The sequence below is a fragment of the Somniosus microcephalus genome, chromosome 6 (assembly GCF_052327205.1).
Source record: "Somniosus microcephalus isolate GS21.2 chromosome 6, FLI_Smic_1.0, whole genome shotgun sequence".
Classification (NCBI taxonomy): domain Eukaryota; kingdom Metazoa; phylum Chordata; class Chondrichthyes; order Squaliformes; family Somniosidae; genus Somniosus; species Somniosus microcephalus.
The window spans coordinates 251,671,154-251,697,691 of record NC_140992.1 but is presented as its reverse complement, the minus strand read 5'-3'; the positions used below and the strand labels follow the sequence as shown (position 1 = coordinate 251,697,691).

Below are 26,538 nucleotides of genomic sequence, written 5' to 3'. Positions count from 1 at the left end.
TAGACTGGATAGCAAGAAAATAACTGAAGAAATCAAGTATGTATTATGGGTTGAATTTAGCATTATGAATTCTAAAGTTTAGTGAAGCTCGTAGGTACAAAGGGTGAGACATAGAGCCCACGCATAACTCAATAATTATCTGTCAAGTGAATCTTCTGTCATGTTAGAGACATGGAAAGAGTGCCATAAAGAGCCTGCCAAGCAAAAGAAAGACAGACTTACATTTATATAGAGCCTTTCATGACCACCAGACGTCTCAAAGCGCTTTACAGCCAATGAAGTACTTTTGAAGTGGAGTCACTGTTGTAATGTGGGAAACGCGGCAGCCAATCTGCGTACAGCAAGCTCCCACAAACAGCAATGTGATAATGACCAGATAATCTGTTGGTTGAGGGATAAATATTGGCCAGGACACCGGGGTTAACTCCCCTACTCCTCTTCAAAATAGTGCCATGGGATCTTTTACGTCCACCTGAGAGCAGACAGGGCCTTGGTTTAAAGTCTCATCCGAAAGACGACACCTCCAACAGTGCAGCACTCCCTCAACACTGCACTGGAGCGTCAGCCTAGCTTTATGTGCTCAAGTCCCTAGAGTGGGACTTGAACCCACAACCTTCTGACTCAGAGGCAAGGGTGCTACCAACTGAGCCACAACTGAACCATAAAGCAAGCAAGGATATAGGAAAACTGGGATGTTTATTGGAGAAGTCTACTGTTCAATAAGGAATAGGAGGATCCAAATGCTTGCACAATCTAACTCTTCTCTCCTTTTGCAGAATAACTATATAAAACACTAGTTCGACACCAGCTGGAGTATAGTTTCTAATTCTGGGCACCACATGTTAGGAAGGACGTGAAGGCTTTGGAGAGGGTACAGAAGAGATTTACTACAATGGTTGCAGGGATGAGGGATTACAGTTATGTGGATAGACTGGAGAAGCTGGGGTTGTTCTCCTTGGAGCAGAGAAGGCCAAGAGGAGATTTGATAGAGGTGTTTAAAATCATGATGGATTTAGATAGAGTAAATAAAGAGAAACTGTTTCCAATGGCTGAAGGGTTGATACGAGAGGGCACAGATTTAAAGGTGATTGGCAAAAGAACCAGAGCCGACATGAGGAAAAACTTATTACACGAGTGGTTAGCACTTGGAATGCACTGCCCGGTAGAGTGGTGGATACAGATTCAGTAGTAGCCTTCAAAAGGGAACTGGATAAATACTTGGAGAAAAATTGCAAGGAATTGGGGAAAGAGCAAGGGAGTGGGACTGACTGGATTGCTCTTCGAAAGAGCCAATGCAGACTCGATGGGCCGAATGGCCTCCTGTGCTGTACTATTCTATGATTCTATGAATATTAACTCACCTCCAGCCAAAGAACACTCAACATTGCTCAACATTTAATTATCCCTGCAGTTAGGCTATGAGTGCTATTAACGGACCTTTAATTGTCCTGGATAAACAGGCACAAATGATCTACAACCTCTTTGCATGCCTGTACCTCAATTAGCTGACATTCTAGATATGCACTTCTCCTCAAGCTCAAACAAAGCTGGCCAGCCAAACATTTTTTTTAATTTTTTTTTTTAAAAACTTCATGGGAAATCAATTGCGGCACTGTGTTGGGAATAAGCACTTGCTCGCAATCCTGTAAATCTCACTGCCCACAGATAACCCATCACTTTAGTCTGCACACAAATTTTATGGCACCGTACTGTGTTTTTTTTCTTGAAGGACCATGGCAAATCTCAGCAGGAATGGTCATAGCTTTACGATTTTTACGAGCACTGGAAATCAAGCATCTCACCCCAAACCTCAGTGGAGATCCACAAGCCCAATGGGACTCTCACTCACTAAATGTTGAAATCCCTGCCAAAATGGAAGAACTGCTTCAAGTGCTGAAGATCCTTCCCAGATTGGAAAAGAGAGACTTCTACCAACATTTTTGGATGCTTCTAAAGTCAGGACATTGTTGGATTTCAGTGTGTGGATTTAAAAGTTTATTATTTCAGTATTATTCTCTATCTTTCCTCCTACCCATTAACATATGTTGAAGATTTTAACTGAAGAACTTTAATATATGTCCAGCTTTTTTGGATTCTCTGGAAATATGTTTTTCCATGAGGGATAACAAATGTGTCAAATTTTTAAAAAATTATTGCACAGAGATCTGTTAAATAGACTGAAGAGCTCACTACTGACATCAATAGCATTGCCCTCTATAATGCTCTGAAAAGCATCAATGTTATATAAATTCAATTAATCCTTGCAGTGACCTTACTGAAATATTAGTAAAGCACGTCAATGCATTAGCAAATCATCACAAATGGTTCTGTATTTTTTATATTTGTTATGGGAATTCATAGCTTGGCATGATGGTTTTTTCTGTCTGTGTCTCTATTTTGGGTGAACTACACGCTCATGTACAAGTGCCACTTCAAAGCAGGATGAATTAATAAGTATCACAAATGACTGCCATTAATAGTGGTGGCCAGCCCACCAGGGAGAAAGCGACCATTCTTTGTACCAGAGTTAATGGGTGCAAACATTATATCTGGCCGTTGCTGTCTCTTTGGGAATATAGGAACAGGAATAGGCCATTCAGTCCCTTGAGCCTGTTCCGCCATTCAATGAGATCATGGCTGATCTGCGACCTAACTCCATATACCTGCCTTTGGTCCATATCCCTTAATACCTTTGGTTAAAAGCTATCAATCTCAGATTTAAAATTAACAATTGGTCTAGCACCTATTGCCATTTGCAGAAGAGAGTTCCCTTACAAACTGAGAAAAATATCCTTCCTACGGTGTGGTGCCCAGAACTGCTCACAGTACCCTAGGTGTGGTATAACCAGGGCTTTGTATACCTGAAGCATAACTTCTACTCCCTTGTATTCTAGTCCTCTAGATATAAAGAACAGCATTCCATTAGCCTTTGATTATTTTCTGTACCATGGAACTCTAGTTTTGATTGACAGTTTTATTTAATTGTGAAATATATCTTCTGATATTCTTTTGTCTCAGTTCAGATTTCAAAGCAGAGAGTGGTTGTTATTGTTGTCTGCTAGCTAGGCTCTTTAGTGAATTTTTGCTTCACCAGGCAGTTGATGAATTGCGGCCAGTGTAATACTCTGCGAAATATCCAATTTCACGTATAAACTAAGCGCGTTACCAAGGGAATCTATGAAAGTTTCAGTAAGTTTTATTGTTTTGGAGTAGGACTGTGGCGGTGAAACTGGTCTTGAGCGGAAGAGTAAAACGGGTGATAGCGAATTGACAGTCTGTTTTACACCCTGCTGTTAAGTCTGTGAATTATTTAGTTAATTAAAACACAGACTAATGAGTAACAATAAAAACAGGTCTTTACTGGTTGGAAGTAGGGACTATACTGAATACAAGATTACTGCACAGTGCTTATATACCGGTGTGTTCACCCCCGGTATTACGTCTACAGCAGCCTGAGAAAGTAGTACATCTCTTAAGGTGGAACAGGCTTAAGCTCTCTTAAGGTGGAACAGGTTACATACACAACACTCCTCCCTTCTTAGCTTTATAGTCATCCCCCCATTTAACATAACGTAATAACATATATAACTTCATGTTTAACGTAACATATCACAGATTCAGTCTCTGCGGAAAACAGTTCACAGATTCAATCTCTGTGGTGTAGTCGGTTCACGTTACTCATTCAATAGTCCTTTCATGGATTTAACAGCTTGAACTTCCGAACTGATTTGGCTCCGTTCGGAGGGACCACGTGTGTGATCTGGTAGAGGTGATAATGGTTCAGATGGGTCATCTTCTGTTTTTACTTTTCCTTTTCTGCTTCTTGGAGACTCTCTGGGCTCCATTGTCAGCTGCCACAGCTGCATGCGCAGTTCCTCCTTCTCTTCCTCCTGTTTCCGTCGTAGAGCCAGCTTCTCCCGATGTTCCGTAGACTTTTGGTGCTCCTCCATGATTTCTGCACTTTGGGAGTCGAAGTTACAAGCTGGGCAGGACAGGACATCGTAATATTCGGTGTCGTCCACCAGGTCATAGTAATATTCGGTGTCGTCCTGAGCTAGACCAGTGAGAGGGTCGTCTATTTCCTCCATACCCAGCTGGACGTTAGCCAGCTCTTGTTCCAAATCCAGACATCTTTCCTGAAGAGACTTCTTCATGTGTACCTCTGCATCCAGCTTTTTCTGGGCTTTCAGCAAGTCGTTTACTAGTGACCTCATTTGTGATTTTAATACTTCAACTTCCTTTGGAGATTGATTGCTCGGACTATGCAATCCCTCTACCGGAGCAGCTGTTTCAGCGGTCTGTTGTTCTACATTGACGTGAGTCAGCGTACTTTTGGCATCCAATGGCTGCTCTGTTGCAGTCGTTTCAGTCTGTGTCGTCACATCAGCCATCTCAATGACTTTTGAGAGCTCCGAACCCTTTTCCTTTGAAGATCGCAGCTCGTGTTCAAGTTTTTCCCATTTCAGAGTCTTGTCCCTCAGCATATGAAGGAGTTGGCTGACCGTTAACTCTTCTGACACCAGATTATGGCACGCACCTTCAGAACCTGAATCAGCTTTGATTCGTTCGGCCTCCTCGCGCAGATGGTTGGTGTGCTCCTGCTCCATTTTCTCCATCAGTTGCTTCTGTTGACTTTCCAGATTCTCCCACTCTGTAACAAAGAACTTTTTTTATTTCATTCATCTCTTGCTCAAAACGGCGAATCATTTGTTCTAATTGCTGTTGTAGTTTGAAATGGAGTTGAGTTCGAGCCCAGTGTCCCTCAAAAATGTGCATATCAGTAGGCTTGACAGACTCAGAATTCTCTGTTAAACTATGTTGTTGTTGCTCAGTGGAATTCTGTGCTGAAACTTTGTCTTTTGCACATGGGTTGGTCTTACCATCATCAGTTCTAGAGTCTGGGCTGATTATCTGCACCGAGTTCTCACTCTTTATGGCTTTTAGCGAATGCCAGTCCATATTTATGTTTCTAAACCACTCCCGGCCTAGTAGTGGTGGACCTCCCTCCGGTAGCACATATAAGTCCATTATTTGACTTCCTTCGCCCTTGTTGGCCACTGCAACCTTTATTGTCCCGATGGGGTACACTCTCTGCCCCGTGTAGGTTGTCAATATAATCTCCGTATCCTGTAGGGGAATATGTTGGAATAACCTTCTGTAATCTCTTATTCATGACCGACAATGCCGATCCAGTGTCCAATTCCATTTTTACTTGGACTCCTTCTATCTGAAGAGTAACCCAAATTGTCTGGAGGTCTGCACCCTTACCAACGTTGAGTACCCTTAAGCTAGCCAGTTCAATACTGCTTGCGTCTGAATCGGACTCCTGTTCGGCCACCTTGTGTACCTTTGCGTATTTCCCTTGCGGTGACTTCTTGTTGCTGGTCTTCTTCGCTGACCTGCATACTCGAGCTATATGTCCAAGCCTACCACAAGTTCTACATTCTTGGTTTTTAAACCAACACTGGTTCTGATCATGCGTTGTCTTTCCACAACGATAACATTTGCCAGAACTCACACCCAATTTGTGTGCACTGAGCTCCGGTGACCGTAGCTGCATTACTGCCGTGCCTCTCGCTGCGGCTTCGTGTGCTGCTGCCATAGTGACCGCCTTCTCAAGCGTCAGCTCATTCTCGAGCAGTCGCTTTTGTGTATCTTGTTTAAATAAACCACACACAAATTTGTCTCGTAGTGCATCTGTCAGTCCCGTTCCAAACTGACAATATTTTGCTAATTTACGCAATTCCAGCAAATATTCAGCATTGCTTTCATGCTGTAGCTGCCTTCTATCGTAAAATTTAAATCGTTCCGCTAGCATCAGCGGCGTGGGGTTTAGATGATCTTTCAGGACAGTAACAATCTCATGTCTTATCCGCCGGTTCATCTGGTGATAACAGGTGTTTCAATTGCCCGTATGTCTTCGCACCCATTAAATTTAATAATGTTAGAGCTTTATCTTGGTCACGAATTTTATTGGCCTTACAATAATTTTTTACTCTTTCAACATATATGGCCCAATCTTCGAGGTCACTATCAAAGGTGCTAATATTCCCGTGTTTAGGCATTGTAGATTTGCAATTTCTCAGATTTTATTTTCTTTACTTGTTATCAAAGATGGCGGCTTCCCGCTCTTGCTGTCGTCCTCCGCCCACAAAATGGCGGTTTTCCCGCGCTTGGCGGTCTTCACCCGTCCCCCGACGCCGTCTCCCTTCAGCCCCCGAGTGCAGCCCTTATCAGTGCTTGCGATCGATGGCCCGGCTGCGCCCCTCACTTCAAAGCGGCCCGGCCCTTATCTGCCGATCGCTATCGCCCTGTACCTCTCTCTTCCCCAGTCCCGTCTTCTACTCCGGTTCACAAGCTGATGGAGGCTTCAGGGTCCTAATGCCTGTTGCTTCCAGTGGGGTGGTGAGTGGTGAGGTTTGAAACCTCTCTTCAACCGCCGTGGAATAACTGCCGCAGGGTAAGAACCTGACTCGTCGCCAGTGTTAAGTCTGTGAATTATTTAGTTAATTAAAACACAGACTAATGAGTAACAATAAAAACAGGTCTTTACTGGTTGGAGGTAGGGACTATACTGAATACAAGATTACTGCACAGTGCTTATATACCGGTGTGTTCACCCCCGGTATTACGTCTACAGCAGCCTGAGAAAGTAGTACATCTCTTAAGGTGGAACAGGCTTAAGCTCTCTTAAGGTGGAACAGGTTACATACACAACACCTGCCAATATTCTTTTCCAATGAAGTTAAAGGGGCTGCCAATTCATTATCATCCATTTTGTGCTATGCCAAAGACCAATTTCACTCCTGTAAGTTAAGTAAAGCTGATTCAAAGTTGCTTTGTTGTTGGGGCCGACTTCAAAAACTTGCTATGTGTGAATAAAGTTGAAGTGGAATGGACATATTACAACGACGACGACAACTTGCATTTATATAGCGCCTTTAACTAACAAAACGTCCCATGGGGCTTCACATGTGCAATTGTTCCCAACCTCAATAACTTATATATTTCTATAGCACCTTTAACATAATAAAACGTCCCAGGGTGCTTCACAGGTGTGTTATCAAAAAAAAAAAATTCGACACCAAGCCACATGAGATATTAGGACAGGTGAATTTCACATGCCCTAGTATCTCATGTGACTCCGTGTCAAATTTTGTTTGATAATCACTATATATAGCTTTAGGAAAATCAATTGAAGCTACTTTGAAATACGATACTGTACTACTGGAACAGAAGTTATAACAATATTTTCCCATGTGGCCTACATATCAAATTCAATACCCCACCAGACAATGTTTCCGTACCCAGTTACACTGTTATATGCAGTTCGATTATTTTTATGGTTTGTAACACCAGGAATAATCTACACTTGATTAAAAAGATGAACTACTTCAAGATGTTTCCGCAATGAATGAAAACTTATGAACTCATCGTCAGTGAGGCTCTTCAGTCATAGAAGCAAAACAAGGAATCAACCAGGAATTAGTACCTGTAGTTCTGACCATATTTTGGTAAGAGGGTTTTCAATCCTTGCTTTACTAACTAATACAATTAAAGATTTGCTAAAACACTTTTTCAGGAAGACGATCTCCATTTAAAAAAAACTCAGATCTAATGGGAATAATGGATGAGGAGACAGACATCAATGTTTACCTCCTAACAAAAGGCATTGTACATACACATAATAATTAACAATGAACTGTACATATCACAAAACCTCTGCTCGGAGATTTGTGTGGAATGTGATAAATATCCTGTCGAGAGATTTTAAATGCAGCCTTCAAGATCTTGGAGTCAACGTAGCCCTTTGGTGTGCTGTGTTAGTACCCACGGACAATGATGTAGTTCCTCCCAATGATTCCTGACAGGATGAGTTTCTGAGCCAATATTACGAGGGAGGTGCTGAACAGAGGTCAGGTGCTTCTCTGGAGAGAGGCTGAACTAACCTCCCAGCATATGGGCAGGCAAGAAGCAAACTCCTGTCATATGGTCAGTTGCCTACCTTTCCTCTAATTCAAAGCAATATGCATGTGGCTTAGGTAGAGCAAAAGCACAACTTACAAACTGAGAAAGGAGAAACTACTTTTACAAAGGATCAATGTATGACGTTGTGGAAACTATATGCTAATTTCCACTAAACATCCGCATGATAACAAATTATTATTAGCACACTTTGAAACTATTCAAATGTGCATTATTATCCTCCATCTCCATGACTGTTTACATAATGTTAAAGACATGTCCCTGATGTGCTTGAGGGTGCATGCAGAGTCTGAACCACTAAGCATGTAGTATATTTTGTTATGCAATTTTTTTTTTTTTTTTTTTTTTTAAATCAAAAGGGTCTTGGATTTTCCTGGAAATCTGATCGCACTATAACTAGCTTGGCATGCCCTGCAACAAAATAAGTTAAACTCATACAATATATAATTTCCCCCTGACACCATGGAGCCAACTGCACTGCAATATTTTCCACTGTGTACAATCCACAATATATTATTCAATGATGGGTGATCTGTTCCACTGTTTCATGATGTGTTTGGGATGACCTGTAAGTGCATCCTAAAAATTGTACAAAATTCGATGGGCCGAGTGTAATTGCTCCAATATTTACAAATCCTCTCAAATGGATCTTAATAAATAAATGCAAGTTGTTGCTGCTGTAAAAATGTTTCATTCCCAGCAAATATGACCACAATGAAACAAAAATGATATAAATATAGAAGTATTAGCTTGGCTCCGTGAAAGCATTTGCGCCTCTGAGTCAGTCAGAGGTCATGGGTTTAAGGCCCACTCCAGAATCTGAGCACAAAATCTACACGGACACTTCAATGCAGCACTGAGCGAGTGCTGCATGGTCAGAGATACTGTATATCAGATGACACATTAAACCAAAGGCCCATCTGCCTGCTAAGGTGGGTGTGAAAAATCTCACGTAACTATTCAAACAAAGATCAAGGGAGTCCTCCTGTCGTTGTGGCTAACATTTATCCCTCAACCAAAACAGATTAACTGCCTCATTGCTGTTTGTGGGACTTTGCGGTGCACAAATTGTCTGCCGGGCTTTCCTACAGAACAGTGCCTGCACTTCAAAAGTAATTAATTGCCTTTAAAGTGCTTTGGAGTATCTAAATAAATGCAAGTTCTTTCTTTCTTCACCTATAACTCCTCAAGTGGCACTGAAGTACAACTTGCCATAAAACATGCGCGTGCATTGTCACTCATCCTCATGGCCACCGTATCGAGACATAATGGCCCAGATATTCCGATCGCAGACCTCCAGTGAGTGGAGGCCTGCGATCTGGAAAAAGTTGCGCCCTTACCAGAGGGCTCCCGGGAGGCGTACAGTTCCGCTGCTGGGCCTCTCCAAATTGCTGGTGCGCAGGGCCCACGTATCCCAGAGGCACAGGTAGTTCACAGCGTCCCTGGGATCACGTGGCCCATGGGGAGCCAATAACAGAAGGGAATCTCCCTTCATACACTTGACAGGAAGACCTGTCAAATATATGAATGGAGATCACCCCCAAAACATAGTAAAACTTAAAAAAAAAAATTAAATCACATTTTTAAAATGACTTGATAGTTAATTTATTGTACTATATTTTAAACAAAACTTTAAATTTGAAAAAAATTAGTTTTTTTTTTATAAACAGGGCTAAAAATAAACTTACTTTTTTTTAAAAAAAAGTATTTTTAAAATGATAAATCAGTGGAATTTTTTTTTTTTTTTACTGTTTTCTACTCTTATCCTGGTAAAAGCAGGCCTTACACCTGCTTTTACCAGGCGCAAGAATTGTAAGGGTTTTCTGCGGGCGGAGGGTCTCCAGAAAGCGGAACTCTCCGCCCGCAGAGACCCTTCTCCAGGGCAGCCGGAGGATCTGTTAAGAGCATTCTTGACAGATCAGAAATGCTGGTTTTCAGCACATGCACAGTGCATGCCTGAAACCGGCATTTCCGATGTCCCTACGGGTGGGTACACAGCCCGTACACACCCGTAGGGATCAGAATATCCGGCCCATTGTTCCCTATCAAGTGAAGGTTCCACCAGCTGAAAGTGCATAGCTCCAGTAGCAGCTACTTGCCCGTTTGCAATCCAATCAAGGTTGGCTCAGAAGCCTGGATAAATGCACATATTTAGCCTCCACATAATGCTGTCGAGCACCTTTCACCTCTTCACATGATTGCTTCATTAGTTGTATGGAAGGACATGTTTCTTCAGCATCATAGAAGGATCGAAGCAGGACAGCGCATGACATGCAAGCCATCTTGTAGATGTCCAAGTACAATGTCGTGTACCAGACGTATTCATCATCAACTGCTTAACCTAGATCCTCATGTAAGAGGCTTGGGGACAGAGAGATGCCGGTTGTGAGGCTTACTCACCCCTACAAGGTGCTGAGCGATAGATCATCATCATCAGCCAGAGGCCGCTCAATCATTTCCTTTTTTTGTGGCAGAAATAAACCTCATAACTTTGTCCTGGATATCAGACATGGGCCATAGGAAAATCAGTCATTTCATGCCCAAGAGCTCCAAATCATGAACTGGAACTATAGCACATACCACAAGTTTAACCCATACTGGAATAATAACGGTCTAGAAGAAAGGGTTCCATAAGCAGGAGGGGCATTGTGCAAATATCAATAATATTCTGTGCTGACTTTTTAAATCGTTAAGAAATACTGACAGCAAAGTCACTTTTTTTTTTTTTTTTTTTATAATTCGTTCCTAGGATGTGGGCAAGGCCAGCATTTATTGCCCATCCCCAATTGCTCCAGAGAAGGTGGTGGTGAGCCGCCTTCTTGAACTGCTGCAGTCCGTGTGGTGAAGGTACTCCCACAGTGCTGTTAGGGAGGGAGTTCCAGGATTTTGACCCAATGACGATGAAGGAATGGCAATATATTTCCAAGTGAGGATGGAGTGTAACTTGGAGGGGAACTTGCAGGTGATGGTGTTCCCATGTGCCTGCTGCCCATGTCCTTCTAGGTGGTAGAGGCCGTGGGTTTGGGGTAGAGGCCATGGGTTTGGGATGTGCTGCCGAAGAGGCCTTGGCGAGTTGTTGCAGTGCATCTTGTAGATGGTACACATTGAAGCCACGGTATGTGGAGGGAGTGAATGTTTATGGTGGTGGATGGGGTGCCAATCAAGTGGGCTGCTTTGTCCTGGATGGCGTCAAGCTGCGAGTGTTGTTGGAGCTGCACTCATCCAGGAGGAGCAGCGCTCCGAAAGCTTGTGATTTCAAATAAAGCTGTTGGACTATAACCTGGTGTGTGACTTCTCACATTTGTGCACCCCAGTCCAACACCGGCATCTCCACATCATGTCTACTATTTCTAGGACACCTTCCATCACTTTGCTGATGATTGAGAGTACGCTGATGGGGCGGTAATTGGCCGGATTGGATTTGTCCTGCTTTTTGTGGACAGGACATACCTGGGCAGTTTTCTACATTGTCGGGTAGATGCCAGTGTTGTAGCTGTACTGGAACAGCTTGGCTAGAGAAGCGGCTAGCTCTGGAGCACAAGTCTTCAGCACGACAGCTGGGATGTTGTCAGGGTCCACAGCCTTTGCTGTATCCAGTGCACTCAGCTGTTTTGTGATAGCACGTAGAGTCGAATTGGCTGAAGACTGGCTTCTGTGATGGTGGGGACCTCAGGAGGAGGCCGATATGGATCATCCACTCAGCACTTCTGGCTGAAGATGGTTGCAAACGCTGCAGCCTTATCTTTTGCACTCGCGTGCTGGGCTCCGTCATCATTGAGGATGAGGATATTCATGGAGCCTCCTCCTCCCGTTAGTCCATTCATGACTGGATGTGGCAGGACTTTGATCTGATCCGGCGATTGTGGGATCGTTTAGCTCGGTCTATAGTATGCTGCTTAACATGCATGTAGTCCTCTGTTGCAGCTTCCCCAGGTTGGCACCTCATTTTTAGATACGCCTGGTGCTGCTCCTGGCATGCTCTTCTGCACTCCTCATTGAACCAGGGTTGGTCCCCTGGCTTGATGGTAATGGTAAAGTGAGGGATATGCCAGGCCATTATGGTGGAATATAATTCTGCTGCTGCTGATTGCCCACAGCGCCTCGTGGATGCCCAGTTTTGAGCTGCCAGATCTGTTCCGAATCTATCCCATTTAGCACATGGTAGTGCCACATAACACGATGGACAGTGTCCTCAGTGTGAAGATGGGGTTTCATCTCCACAAGGACTGCGCGGTGGTCACAGCTACCAATGCTGTCATGGGCAGATGCATCTGCAACAGGTAGATTGGTGAGGATGAGGTCAAGTAGGTAATCAGCAGGAGGTTTCCTTGCCCATGCTTGAAACTGCATGGGGTCTGGAGTCAATGTTGAGGACTCCCAGGGCCACTCCTTCCCGACTGTATCGCCACCCCTGGTGGGTCTGTCCTGCCGGTGGGACAGGACATACCCAGGGATGGTGATGGAGGAGTTCGGGACATTGGCTGAAAGGTCTGATTCGGTGAGTATGACGGTCAGGCTGTTGCTCGACAGCTCTCCCACTGTGGGCACAAATCCACAGATGTTAGTGAGGAGGACTTTGCAGGGTCGACTGGGCTGGGTGTGCCGTTATCGTCTCCAAAACCGGTGCCGAGGTTGATGCCGAGTGGTCCGTCCGATTCTTATTATTATTACTTGTAGTGATTGTGTACGTCGGAGTGGCTTGCTGGGCCAGACCAGGCAAGCACAGCAGACTTACTTCCCTAAAGGAAGGGCATTAGTGAATCAGATGGTCACTAATACTCACTTTTTATTCCAAATTTATTTAACTAACTGAATTTAAATTCTCCATGGTGGGATTTGAACTCACGTCTCCGGATCATTTATCCAGGCTTCTGAATTACTAGTCCAGTAACATTACCACTATGCTACCATTCCCGAGACAGGTATACTATCCCTTATCCGAAAGCCTTGGGACCAGCTGAGTTTCGGATTTCAGAAGGTATTATTATAAGACTGGGAAATTTGTATTTAATATAAATTGTAAAAGTTCAGGCTACCTCTTGCGACTGTTCCGTGTCTCATTCCCCTTCCTGCTTCTCTGGAAAGCCGGATATCGGCTGACTCCTACTAAGCTGGCCCGCAAATCAGGTCGGGGGTCGGGGGGGGGGGGAAAAAAAGAGAAAAGAGTATCGGACGGGCCGCAGTTCAGGTCGGGGGGGGGGGGGGGGGGGGGAAAAAAGAGAAAAGAATATCGGACGGGCTGCTGCAGCTATCGGACGGGCCGCTGTATTGTTGGGTTCACTCTCCTGGTACCTCCTTCACACTGCCCGGCTCGGCCTGCAATCTCCTACCCAGGAGGGAACTCTGTGACCCTCTGCCCTGCTCAGCGTAAGTCGTGCGCCACTCTGGTCATGTCGTGCGCACGACTTATGCTGAACGAAAAAACTTAGGGGTTTTCGGAAGTTCGGATAAAGGATAGTCTACCTGTACCTTCTTGCTCTAAGGAGAACAACCCCAGTTTCCCTAGTCTCTCCAGGTAACTGCAGTTTTTCCATCCCTGGTAACATTTCTCTGATCACAGAATCATAGAATGATACAGCACAGATGGAGGTCATTGGGCCCATCATGCCTGTGCCTGCTCTTTGCAAGAGCTATCCAATTAGTCCAGCGTCCCTGCTCTTTCCCCATAGCCCTGCAAATGTTTTCACTTCAAGTTTTTATCCAATTCCCTTTTGAAAGGGATTATTGAATCTGCTTCCACCACCCTTTCAGGCAGTGCATTCCAGATCATAACAACTCGCTGCATTTTTTTCCCCCCTCATGTTACCTCTGATTCTTTTGCCAATTACCTTAAATCTGTGTCCTCTGGTTACCGACCCTTCTGCCACTGGAAACAGTGTATCCTTATTTACACTCATCAAAACCCTTCATATTTTTGACACCTGCCTGAAATCTACAATTACCTTCTTTGCTCCAAGGAGAACAACACCAGTTCCTCTAGTCTCTCCAGATAACTGAAGTTTTTCATCCCTGGTAACATTTTAGTAATTATCCCCTGCACCCTCTCGAAGGCCTTGACATCTTTCCTAAAGTGTGCTGCCCAGAATTGGGCACAATACTCCAGCTGGGGCCTAACTAGTGTTTTATAAAAGTTTAGCATAACTTCCTTGCTTTTGTATTCTATGCCTCTATTTATAAATCCAAGGATCCCATATGTCTTTTTAACAGCCTTCTCAACTTGTCCTACCACCTTCAAAGACTTGTGTACATGTACCCCCAGGTCTCTGTTCTGGCAACCCCTTTAAAATTGTATCATTTAATTTAAATTGCCTCTCCTCATTCTTCCTACCAAAATGAATGACTTCACACTTCTGTTAAATTTCATCTGCCATGCGTCTGCCCATTTCACCAGTCTGTCTATGTCCTCCTGAAGTCTGTTATTATCCTCCTCACTGTTTACTACATTTCTGAGTTTCAAACTTTGAAATTATGCCCTATATACCCAAGCCCAGGTCATTAATTAATAAAAACAGTGGTTCCAACACCGACCCCGGGGAGCACCACTGCACACTCCCCTCCAATCTGAAAAACTGTTCACCACTACTCTCTGCTTTCTGCCCTTAGCCAATTTTGTAACCACGCAGCCACTGACCCCTTTCATCCCATGGAGTTCCATTTTGCTAACAAGTCTATTATGTGGTACTTTATCAAACGCCTTTTGAAAGTCCATATACATAACATCAAACCTCACTACCCTCATCAACCCTCTCTGGTACTTCATCAAAGAACTCAATCAAGTTCATCAAACATGATTTGCCTTTAACAAATCCACGCTGACTTTCGTTTGTTAACCCATATTTTTCCAAGTGCCAATTAACTTTGCCCTGGATTAATGTCTCTAAAAGTTTCCCCACCACAGACATTAGGCTGACTGGCCTGTAGTTGCCGGATTTATCCTTTCCCCTTTTTTGAACAGGGTTGTAACATTTGCAATCCTCCAGTTTTCTGACACCACTCCCATATCTAAGGAGAATTGGAAGATTGTGGCCAGATCCTCCGCAATTTCCACTCTTACTTCTCTTCGCAACCTATGCTGCATCCCATCTGCACCGGGTGACTTTTCTACTTTGAGCGTTGCCAATCTTTTAAGTACCTCCTCTATCTATATTTATCCTATCCAATTTCTCTACTACCTTCTCCTTTACTGTGACATTGACAGCATCCTGTTCTTTAGTGAAGACAGATACAAGGTACTCATTTAGTACCTTAGCCATGTTCTCTACCTCCACAAGAAGATCTCCTTTCTGGTCCCTAATCTGCCCCACTCGTTCTTTGATACTCCTTTATTATTTATATGCTTATAAAAGACTTTTGTGTTCCGTATTATGGTACCCACTAATCTATTTTCATACTCTCTCTTTGCCCCTCTTATTTCCTTTTTCAGTTCTCCCCTGTACTTTTTTTTTTTTTTTAATAACAGGAAACTCTTTTATCCAGCACCGACGTGGTGCCGGTTTATCAAAAAGTCCGGATTACAGAGAGTTATAGTTAAAAGGTATGAGAGCTCCGTACACAGCAACAAATCCAGGCTTCCCTGTTGCTTAGCAACAGCTGCAGGAACCCCGGCCACAGATCAAGCGTCCCTGTTGCTTAGCAACAAGTGCAGAAACCCCCGATTACACAGCCAAGAATCAAGAACCGGCCACTAATATGAAGAAAAACTTAACTGAACCTATTCCTGAATTTTGCCGGTTAACCGAGATTTCCAGTTGTTTGGGTGCCGGTAAAGTGAGAGTTTCCTGTATATTCAACTTGGTTTTCTACTGAATTATGAACCCTACATTTATCATAAGACTTCTTTTTCTGTTTCATTTTCATCTCATAGGCCGGAATTTTCCAGGGAATTAGGGGGCATGGGTCAGGTGGGAAAGTGTTTTTTTCCCCCAGCAGGTCGGGACCCCGCTGTGAACCCGCCGCCACGCGCCTTTACCAATGTCAGCGCTGAGCAGACCCAACACGCAGCGGCAGGGATCCAATTCAGGTAATTAGTGGCTTCTTTCGAGCCACTTAAGAATGATTTTCAGCTTACCTTTTGCATTTGACAGCTCGCCCCCGGGGTCCACGCTGGTTGTGGACCACTTCTGACAAGCTGAGGTGGGAGTTCATTGGCCATTCAATCAGCTGTTGAGTTGACAGCTTCAAATGTAGAGTAAAAGCTCCCACCTTAGAGATATCTTCCCTCATCCACAAGCTTTTCCTCCCGGCATTTCCACAACAGATTCACCATGCTGCAAGTCTTTACACAAGTCTCCATCCAGTCTGACCTCATTACCTCTCTCACCATTGACAGATCGCTTCTGTCATCTCTACTTTACCTGCCATCTATACTCTCTCACCTTGGTCCTCAGAATCCCACCACCATCAGTCCCAACACCAGGCACACCAGCAGCATCAACAACAACCTTCTCTGCAATCACCTGATGCCCTGTGTCTTGTGCAGCATCAGTACTCGACAACATTGCTGGCCGGGAGGCCAGGGATGGCCTCACCATGGCCAGATTTACTTCACTTGATGCTGTCACATGATGCACCAGGTTGGCACCACCCCACACCAACACCATAAATCATCCCTACAATGCCCAAGCCATTCCTTTCACACTCATCACCATTGCGGGGGTACCATTATGTCTCACCATTCACTGCAACTCACTAAACCACTTCCAAAAGGTGCACACAAATTTGTCCAAGATCGCAAAGTGTTGAAAATAAACGTTTCAATGTTTGACACCACATTAACAGAAATTTTACATGAACATTGCATAAAACACCCAAGTGCCTACCCTTGTGTGTTGTTAGTTGGTATGACTGCACTAGGATGTAGGTGAGTGTGAGGGGTGGCTAGTGAGATGGGGGATGTGATAATGCAGATAGAGAGAGAGGGATGAGTGGAGGTCCAAGGTAAGTTGGTGTGAGTAAGGATGTGCAGGAGATGGGTAGGGAAGGCAGAGTGATGGGGATGTGATGAGTGGCACAGCAAGATGAGGTTGAGTGTGGCTTTGTACTAACTTTGTGATCGACTGAGATCATTAAAACTTTTGCGGCACTGCACCCAGGTCCTTCTGACCACATCCCTGCTTGTGCCCTCCTCTGCAATGTGCAGCCAGGCTGTGCTGATCTCCTGGGGAGGTCTCTTCCGCCCATGGGAAGGGAAGAGGACCTCCCTGCATGCTGTGACTCTCTTCATGAAGGAGTCATGGGAGAGCCTGGGTGCAGCCCTGTGTCTCTGTGCAGTGATCGTCAGTGTTTGCAGCACCTCAATGCTGTAGAACACTGACAGCACAAATGTCAAAATAAATTTGGACATGGCCCCTTTAAGGAAACTGGCTGATGACACGTCATCAAATGACATCACCAGACCCGCTTCCTCTAATTGGCTGGGAAACACGCTGGGCGGGCTGAACAAGCCCCATCAAGGGAAATCCATTTCACAGAGTGGGATGGAGCGAGCAGCAGGGTCGGGACCCGCCACCGATGGCGCCCGCCACGGTCAGCAAAATTGCAGACTATATTTTTTAATCATCCAGGGAGCTCTAGCTTTGGATGCACTTCCTTGCCCCCTTGTGGAAACGTGTCTAGGCTAGGCTGTACCCAAACTATCTCCTCTTTGATGGCCTCCCATTGCTCATTTACTGTTTTACTTGCCAGTCTGTGATTCCAATCCACCTGGGCCAGGCCCCTTTTCAACTCACTGAAGTGAGCCCTCCTCCAGTTGAGTATTTTCACATTTGATTTTTCGTTGTCCTTTTCCAGAACTACTCTAAACCTAATAATATTGTGATCACTGTTCCCCAAATGCTCCCCCTCTGAAACATGCTCCACTTGTCCCACTTCATTCCCCAGAACCATATCCAGCTTCCTTCCTCCTTGGGATGGAAACATACTGATCAAAAAAGTCCTCTTGTATACATTTCAGGAATTCCTCCCCCTATTTGCATCTGCTGTAATTTTTCCAGTTTATATTAGGATAATTGAAGTCCCCCATTATCACAACTCTAAAGTTCTTGCATATTTCTGCAATTTGCCTGAAAATTTGCTCCTCTATCTCCTTCTCACTATTTGGTGGCCTCTCGTGCTCACCCAGCAGCGTAGTAGCTCCTCTACTGTTCCTTAATTCTAACCAAATAGACTCGGTCTTTGAACCGTCAAGTACATCATCGTTTTCTAGTGCTGTAACAGTGTCTTTGAGCAATACTGCCAGCCCCATCTTTTTTTCCTTCCCCATCTTTCCTCAACATTGTAGCCAGGAATATTAAGTGCCCATTCCTCCTCTTGTTTGAGCCGGTCTCTGTTATTGCCACTATATCATAATCCCATGTGGCTACTTGTGCCTGCAGCTCACCAACCTTATTTCCACACTGCGTGCATTTCCGCACATGCACTCTAAACCCATCTTAGGCTGCCTCGCATTTCCCCCCTCGTCTGAACTACTCTTTATTCGAATGTTGTTTGTCTCCCCCAGTCCTCTGTGCAGCTTGTATCTCCTCTCTAATGATTCATCCTGGTCCCCCTCCCACATTAGTTTAAACCCTTCCCCATACCACTAATTAGCCTCCCCACGAGGACATTGGTCCCAGCCCTGTTGAGGTGCAACCCGTCCATCCTGTGCAGTTCCCTCCTGCCCCAGAACTGGTCCCAATGCCCCAGGAATCTGAAGCCCTCCCTCCTGCACTATTTCTCCAGTCACGCATTAACCCGTCTCATTTTACAACTGCTATACTCACTAGCACATGGCACTGGGCATAATCCAGTGATTACTACCTTTGGAGGTCCTGCTTTTTAACTTCCTCCTTAACTCCTGAAACTCTTGCCTGTAGGACCTCAACCCTTTTTTTGCCTATGTCATTAGTTCCAACATGGACTATGACTTCTAGCTATTCCCCTTCCCCCACAGAATGCCCTGCACCCAGTGATGTCCTTTACCCTGGCACCAGGGAGGCACACACCATGCAAGACTCGCGTCAGCGGTTGCAGAAATGCGTGTCTATCCCCGACTATCGAATCCCCGATAACCCTCTGCATTTCTACACTTTGCTGTGCCCGCCTGAGCCCCCCACGGCACCGTGGATGTGCTATAGCCTGCACTCCCCCAAAGGCGTTGTCACCCTCACTGGTATTCAGCACGGAAACCAGTTTGAGAGTTCCACACTCCTGAAGGATGCCTGCACTGCCTGCCTCTTCCTTTCCCTGCTGGATGGCCACCCACTTACTATCCTCCTAAATTATCTGTAGCTGAGGGGTGACCACCTCCTGGAACGTGCACACCAGGAAATTCTCAGTATCCCATATACCCTGCAGTGACTCCAGCCGCTTCGAGCAACTGGAGGCACTTCCTGCACACATGGTTATCCAGGACACATGAAGCGTCCTGGAGTTTCCATGTGACACAGGAATTACAGCCAATGGGTTTCAGCTGTCCCATCATTTTGCTTAAAAGTCTATCTACATATATATAACATTTTATTTTATATATGTATATATTTTTAGTTTAGTATCCCCTTCGATTAATTGTTTATGTGTACCAGATTTTTATTTAATGCAATTCAGATCCATTTAATGTTAGTTAATTTTATCCCCTTGGATCTAATTAATTACTCAGATTATTTATCTATTTACTGATTTATTGTTGCCCCTTAGTTTAAATCACTTAGCACCTCCTCCCCCCTCTGCACCAAATTCCCACGCTACAAATTCCCATCGTCACTCTGTTTAGCAAGCCACTCCATTTAACAGATTCACCCAACTCTCACCAAACTCTGTGCTTATAAGTCTATAAGACGCTATAGAGTTTGAGCTTTACTATGGAGCATATGATTAAAACCAGTGATCTTGATGACAATCATTTTGGACTGTATTGAGGTCTCTACTTCAATATGTTGATGATAAACAGCACTGGGTCAAAATCCTGGAACTCCCTCCCCACCAGCACTGTGGGAGTACCTTCACCACACGGACTGCAGCGGTTCAAGAAGACGGCTCACCTCCACCTTCGAGGGCAATTAGGGTCAGGCAATAAATGCCAGCGACACCCACATCCCGTGAATGAATTTTAAAAAACAGAAAGGAGTTTTACATGGGCAGGCTTCCTTAGAATTCTCCTGTACAACAGTAATTGTAATGGCAGGCCGGAGGACTGCCGCATTAATGGTTGTATTATCTGGTGACCCACCAAAGAAACTACATCTGAAATGTGTTCCCTTTCAAAGAATTCTAATTTTTGCAGCCAGGTTCAAATGAGCATATAGTTTCTAAGTAAGTTGCCGTTATTTTTTTCTGGGGCGGCCGCCTACAAATATTAATTTCTAAAAGACACAAGTACCAAAGCAAAGTTATCATTGTAGTAAATTGGTTTTATTAATACACCGCAACAGAAATAATAGACAACTACAGAAAAAGATTGAGAAATCCAATGACCTCAGGGTTCCCTAGGATCACCTGGCAAGGCCACCGATGCCACTCCATTCCTTTCTGGCATGGGTTATGTCCCCATTCCTCCATGTTCCAAATCCCAGAATTGCCCTGATGATCCCCGCCTCCCCGCTCTTTATATGTGGTTAATACCTGTCTCAAACTTTCTGGGATGCAGGGACCACAGTTTGAAAACCAATCTGTGTCTCTAGCTCCCACCTCTCCAGCTGGCAAAGCTTGCAGTACACACGGAATTGGACCCTGCCTGCAAACAATAAGCCTCTTCAAGTTCCCTGAAAGGGGTTGCATTTTAAGTGCGTTCTTTCATCAGTCGCAATTAATGGTGAATTTTTTTAAAGAAAGGATCACATTGAACTATGACGACTAAATGGTAAGGATTTAATAAGAAATATGCAATTGACTTTTTAAAAGGCCCACTTGTAATTACTTCAGAGTAGAGTGGTGACTGGTGGTTTAATAACTTATAGTAACCCTGAAAGTGGCAGGCGGGAGTCCCGAGGTGTTCAGGGAGCCGCGCTAAAGCCTGGACGAGATACTCACGGACACCCTCGATCTTGTCTGCGGTCCTGTTCCAGGACAGTTGCTGCGTTTCCATGATCACCTGCAACGTCCTCCTCTCCGGCTGAGACTTTTTCAAGCTAAAGACGGTCATAACAGCGCCCAACTCCAAGGTCCTTTTCAGTTGACTTTTGTCCGGCTCCGACATGGAATCCAAACCGTCTTTATTCCAAGACATGTTTTTTTCTCTCTCTCTCGTTATTAATTTTTTTTTTTAGCTTAACAACTCAAAGATTAAAAGGAAACGAGATTCGCGTCCAGCTCCCTCGCCGCTGCCGCGTCTCGAATGTAAAGCACACGACAGAGCTCAGTGCGAGGCAAATGCAATCATCCGCAAACTTGAGCAAGGGGCGATAGGATTACCTTTCCGATCACTTTACACACACACAAACACGGCCACAAGCAGTGAGTTTTTCATGGCTACAAAACAATCATGTTGCATGTTCCGCAATTTAACTGCATGAGGAAGTTGGCTGAAATTTCTTCTTTTTGGAAAAAAAAACTTGATCCGGAAACGCCGTTGATACGATCTATGCAAAACTACGAAGCTGTCCGAAGGTACCTTAGACTTGCGGGAGGAGTTAGGTTTCTGTCCGTGACATTTGCACAGCGCCATCTGCCGCAAACTTGGACCTTGCCACAACAGCCAGAGGAACCTTTTTATTCAAGCCAAATAAGTAAATCGATATTCCTATTGGAATGGGTGCTAATATCACTTTTCATTTTTATGAGTCTTAATATATGGGTATTAAAATGCCTTATTGGATAATTGTGGTCGAGTACATAAAGGTTCTCTGGAGTAAAGTGCTATAGTAATGCCCGCAGCTCATGTACAAGCACACTAAAGTTATATATGATTTTTCTTTCATTCCTTGGCCTTCCCTCTATAGTTTGGATCACTGCAGTCTTGGGATCTGAATATCTGTGCTGATAACTCTTGTAGGCACTATGCAGCATGTGACACATTAATAGAACTCTTAATACAAAAATAAAATACTGCGGATGCGGGAAATCTGAAATAAAAACAGAAAATGCTGGAAATACTCAGCAGGTCAGGCAGCATCTGTGGAGAGAGAAACAGAGTTAAAGGGCGCGATCTTGCCAGCCCTGGGGAGGCGGGTTTGGAGGCAGGACTGCCAGGAAAATGGCAGAATCTGGGGGCGGGTACCCATCCCGCCTCCAACCCGCCTCCGTGCCATCTTCCCAGGAGGCGGGTAGCCGACCCGCGCCGGGGCCCATCTCCTGGAGGCGGGAAGGGGATTACAGTCACTTATCTGCCTGTTAACAGGTAGTTAACAGGCAGATAAGAGGATTATCCCCATTTTACCCACACAAGTGTGGGCGCCCCGAAGTCTGCGAACCCCGCCAGGGTCACCGAGGCGAGCAGTGGGTCTGCGGAGGTCGGAGGGGTGCAAAAGTGCGCTGTGAAGGTAAGTAATGGGTGCAAGTGTGGAGAGGTAAGTATGTGAGGTGAGTGGAAAGTGATAGAAAATGTTTACTTACCTTTGTTTCTTCCTGCTGTAAGATTCGGATCACAGGCCACACACAGATTACCCAAAAGGGTTTTAGAAGTTGTAAGACTTTTATTAAAGAGCTACAGTTTTAAAGCATAATCAGGTATTACATATGGTTTAAGCCGAGTATAATAGACATACAACCCGTGACAGTAGGAGCGATCTATGACTCCCGAATCGGAATGCCACGACCGGACGGACGGGGAGGCAGTACGGTGGTCTCTGATTGGGTGGATTCCTGCAGTCTGCTGCAGTGGTCACTTCCGTTGGGTCACCTCTCAAGCTGTTGGAGGTGTGAGGCCGTCAGCCACCTCAGAGGCTAAACTTGACCAAGGTGTTAGGCCATAGCCACCTCGGGGAAGCCTTCGCCTCTAACTGCCTGATTTCCTCTCTCGATCGTCTATATTTATAGTTATTTCAGTGGGCTGGTAATCACCTGGTGTCAGTCATTTGATCCCCCATCCTATTGTCTAATTGTGAAGCGGGAAGGCAACCCTCGCCGTCCCTTTCTACATGACTGACAAGGCCTCCCTCTTATCTTTCTGAGGAATGTTTTGTTATGTTTCTTTAAGGACATTTTATGACTTTTCGGCTCCATTTTTGTCTATTATCCACTACCCTGTGTTGTTTTACATTTTACGATTCCCTTATCACTTCTATTTGTCTTTTGATGCTTGATATTCGACCTTGCTGGCATTTCTGCTCTCTGTTTCCGGCTGCATGTTGTCAGTCTCTGTTCTAAGCAATAAAACCCACCTTTGAATCTAACAGCTATTTCTTACAATTCCCTTCTTTGAGAAGGAAATGTCCTTATTGACTTCTCACAATCGGCTCTTGACTAATCTAGCTAGCTCTTATTGCTCTCTCAACTTGGGCGTTAGTTAGTAGGGTGTCTTGAAAATGAATATTTACCCCTTCCTTACAGTCCATTCCTTTGAGAGGGAGGAGCAACCTCTGACCCCTTACTCAAATTCAATTCACTGTTCCGGTGTTTCAATTCTGCCCCGCTTGGGGTATCCTCTGTTTCTTCTATTGTACTGGTCTTGCTAGACGTGCTCTTATCCAGTTATCCAGTCAACTAAACACTTATTCAAATAACTCCTCGAGAAACAGGGTGTGGTTTTGAAGCTTTACTTGAATAAATTTTGTGAAACTGTAAACAAAGACAAAGTATGTTTTGTACCTAGAGCTGAGTACTATATATTAGATGTTACATAAGATACAAACATGTTTATGAAAACAGAATAGACTAATTGTATAAGTAAATAGCACTAAAGCTAAACCTCGGTAGCTAACAGCTAATAACTTCTTATGGACAAAGTATTGTCAAAATACTACACCGACAAGGTTGTTATCATGTTACTAAACAAGGATACTCACAGACATTGCGTCTTGCCTAGCGTATAAGGAAGGATGGCGGCCCATTGCTGCCTCATGTGGCTTTGTTCACAACTCAGCAAAAACACTCCCTGGAATACTACTTCCGGGGCAAACGGGAAGGTGGTCAAATAACACACTGCTATACAATAACTACCACTAGAGGGTGCTATCTGCATGTAATAGGTCCAGAACACTCCCCGTCTGGGGTCGTTAACGACCCCACATAATCCTAACTCTACTTGTCACTGGAGTCCTCTGGCGACAAAAGAAGGACCACCTCAGAGACAGGCCGAGAGAAGACCTTTGCTGTTCCTTCTTTGACGACTCTCAAGTCCACCTTTCTCACTCTCCCATCCTGGCTGGGAAGGGACTTCACGATGATGGCCATAGGCCATTCATTCCTTTTTGCCTGACTGTCCTTCATCAAGACAACATCTCCTTCTTTGAGATCTGGCCTCTTGTCCTGCCACTTGCGTCGGCTCTGCAGTGTGTTGAGGTACCCCCGTCGCCACCTGCCCCAAAACGTGTCCACCAGACTTTGAACCTGTTTCCATTCTTGCTTGAAGAGTTCTGTTTTCCCAAACTCTCCTGGAGGACAAGGGGAAACACCTGTCTTCTGGGTCAAAAGCATGGCCGGAGTGAGGATGAGGGGCGATTCCGGGTCTGAAGATACTGGGATGAGGGGCCTTGCATTCATCACGGTGGTGACCTCAGCCATCAGTGTGGTCAAGACTTCATGTGTGAGGCACGACGATCTACCTTGGAGAAGCATGCAGTCGAGGAAGCGGCGGGCAATGCCAATCATGCGCCACCCATGTGGGATGAGTGAGGTGGGTTGAATACCCAGGTACATTTCTGCTCTTGGAGATACTTCTCCGCACTCTCTGAGCTGGAACTTGATCCATCCATCTTCAGCTCTCTGCAAGCGCCGACAAAGTTTGTGCCGCAATCTGAGCATATCTGCTTTGCTGGGCCTCTGATTGAGAAAAACATTCTCAGAGCGTTTATGAAGCTGGAGGCGCTCATTGTTTCAATAACTTCGATGTGTACAGCTCTTGTAGACATACATGAGAACATCACTGCCCACCTTTTGCTATTGGCGTGTCCTCCTCTGGTGCGGCGTGAGACCATGTCCCATGGCCTGAAGATGTCTACACCTACGTAGATGAAAGGTGGTGCTACTTGTAGCCACTCGGCTGGCAGATCTGCCATCTATTGGTGCTCTGTCTTCCCACGGAGTTTCTTGCAGGTGACACATTTGAAAAGCGTGCTGCTGATACATCTCTTAGCTCCAACCAACCAGAGTCCATCTGCTCTGATGGCACCTTCGGTGAAATGTCTGCCCTGGTGCTTCACGGCCTCATGATGATGACGCACAAGCAGAGTAGCCAGGTGATGACGACCTGGAATGAGGATGGGGTTGGTTTAATTTGTTCCTAGTTGAGACTGCGATATGCGTCCCCCAACTCTGAGAAGTCCGTCGGTGTCGACGATAGGATGCAGCTTCCGTAGACTGCTGTGAGGGGGTAGTTTGCGTTCTGCTGCTATGCACTTCAACTCTTCCGAGTAACACTCGTGTTGGACGCTCTTCATCACAAGGATTTTGGCTCTCTTGAGCTCCTCCTCAGAGGGACTCTTACGACAGATGTGCCACCCATGGCAGCTACTCTCTTGTGTAGGCTGGGAGAAGGTATGAGCTATGTGGGTTAGGCGTGCTACTGTCTTTATGTGAGTGTTCCATTTGGAGAAATGCTCGAAACATTTGGTGCTCATCAGGTCCTTAGAGATTTGAGTAACGTTCGCTGTGACTTGTGGGCGTATCTCGGAGTCAGAAACAGGGTTGAGGAGGTTGAATGACTCATTGAGTTCAGAGGAGTGCAGGGACGGATCCTGAAGAAAAGCAGGTCCTGACAGCCATGTCGTGCTGCTGAGAAGGGACGCTGTTACAGATCTAAACCCATGGTCAGCTGGGTTCAGGTCTGTGGGGACGTACCTCCACTGGTCGGGGGATGTGGACTGTCGGATACGTTGGACCTTGTTGTTCAGCAGCCGTCGTCTGGGGTTCTGGAAGGGTAAGGGTGCAACCCAGATGTTAGAGCTGTCACGAGAGACCTCATTGTCCATAATCTGGAGGAATCTCATGTCGTCGATCGATGGAGCAAGTTTGCAGTCATTGGCGGTGCGACAGAAGACTGACTGACTCGGGTTCTCTCCAGTGAGCATCATCTGTGTGCTGTCTGTGGAGATCAGCGCTGGGGGGTTCTGAGGCTGGGCCGTATGACTGAACTTCTCTGTCACTTGGATCTGACTACTGCATGGGGTAAGGTAGCTTGGACAACCATTCTTCAAGATGGAAGTCTTGAGTGTGTTCACCTGAGATGGCTTGTGAGCACCCCTGAGGCACACGTCTCCAACAACGACCCAGCTGAGATCTAGCCTTTGGGCGAAAGGGGCGTCATGTGGACCGTTGATCTGTTTCCTTGCCTTATGTACTCTCAGGATGTCCCTGCCCAACAACAGGAGTATGTCTGCGTCTGGATCAAGAGGTGGGATCTCGTCTGCAATGCGTCTCAGATGACTGTGGTGATGAGCTGCATTCGGAGTGGGAATTTCAGAATGGTTGTCGGGGACTTGA

General features: G+C 45.2%; 1 protein-coding gene across 1 annotated transcript in view; it reads right to left on the bottom strand.

Annotated features, from left to right (window-relative positions):
* plcg2 (phospholipase C, gamma 2) overlaps window positions 1–21,634 on the bottom strand; it is a 204,209-nt gene extending 182,575 nt beyond the window's left edge. Inside the window, exon 1 of the mRNA XM_085991754.1 lies at window positions 20,992–21,634. Coding sequence (XP_085847880.1) covers window positions 20,992–21,187 — 196 coding nt within the window. The 5' untranslated portion in view covers window positions 21,188–21,634. The remainder of the gene's footprint in view (window positions 1–20,991) is intronic.
* Between the last annotated feature and the right edge of the window lie 4,904 nt (window positions 21,635–26,538).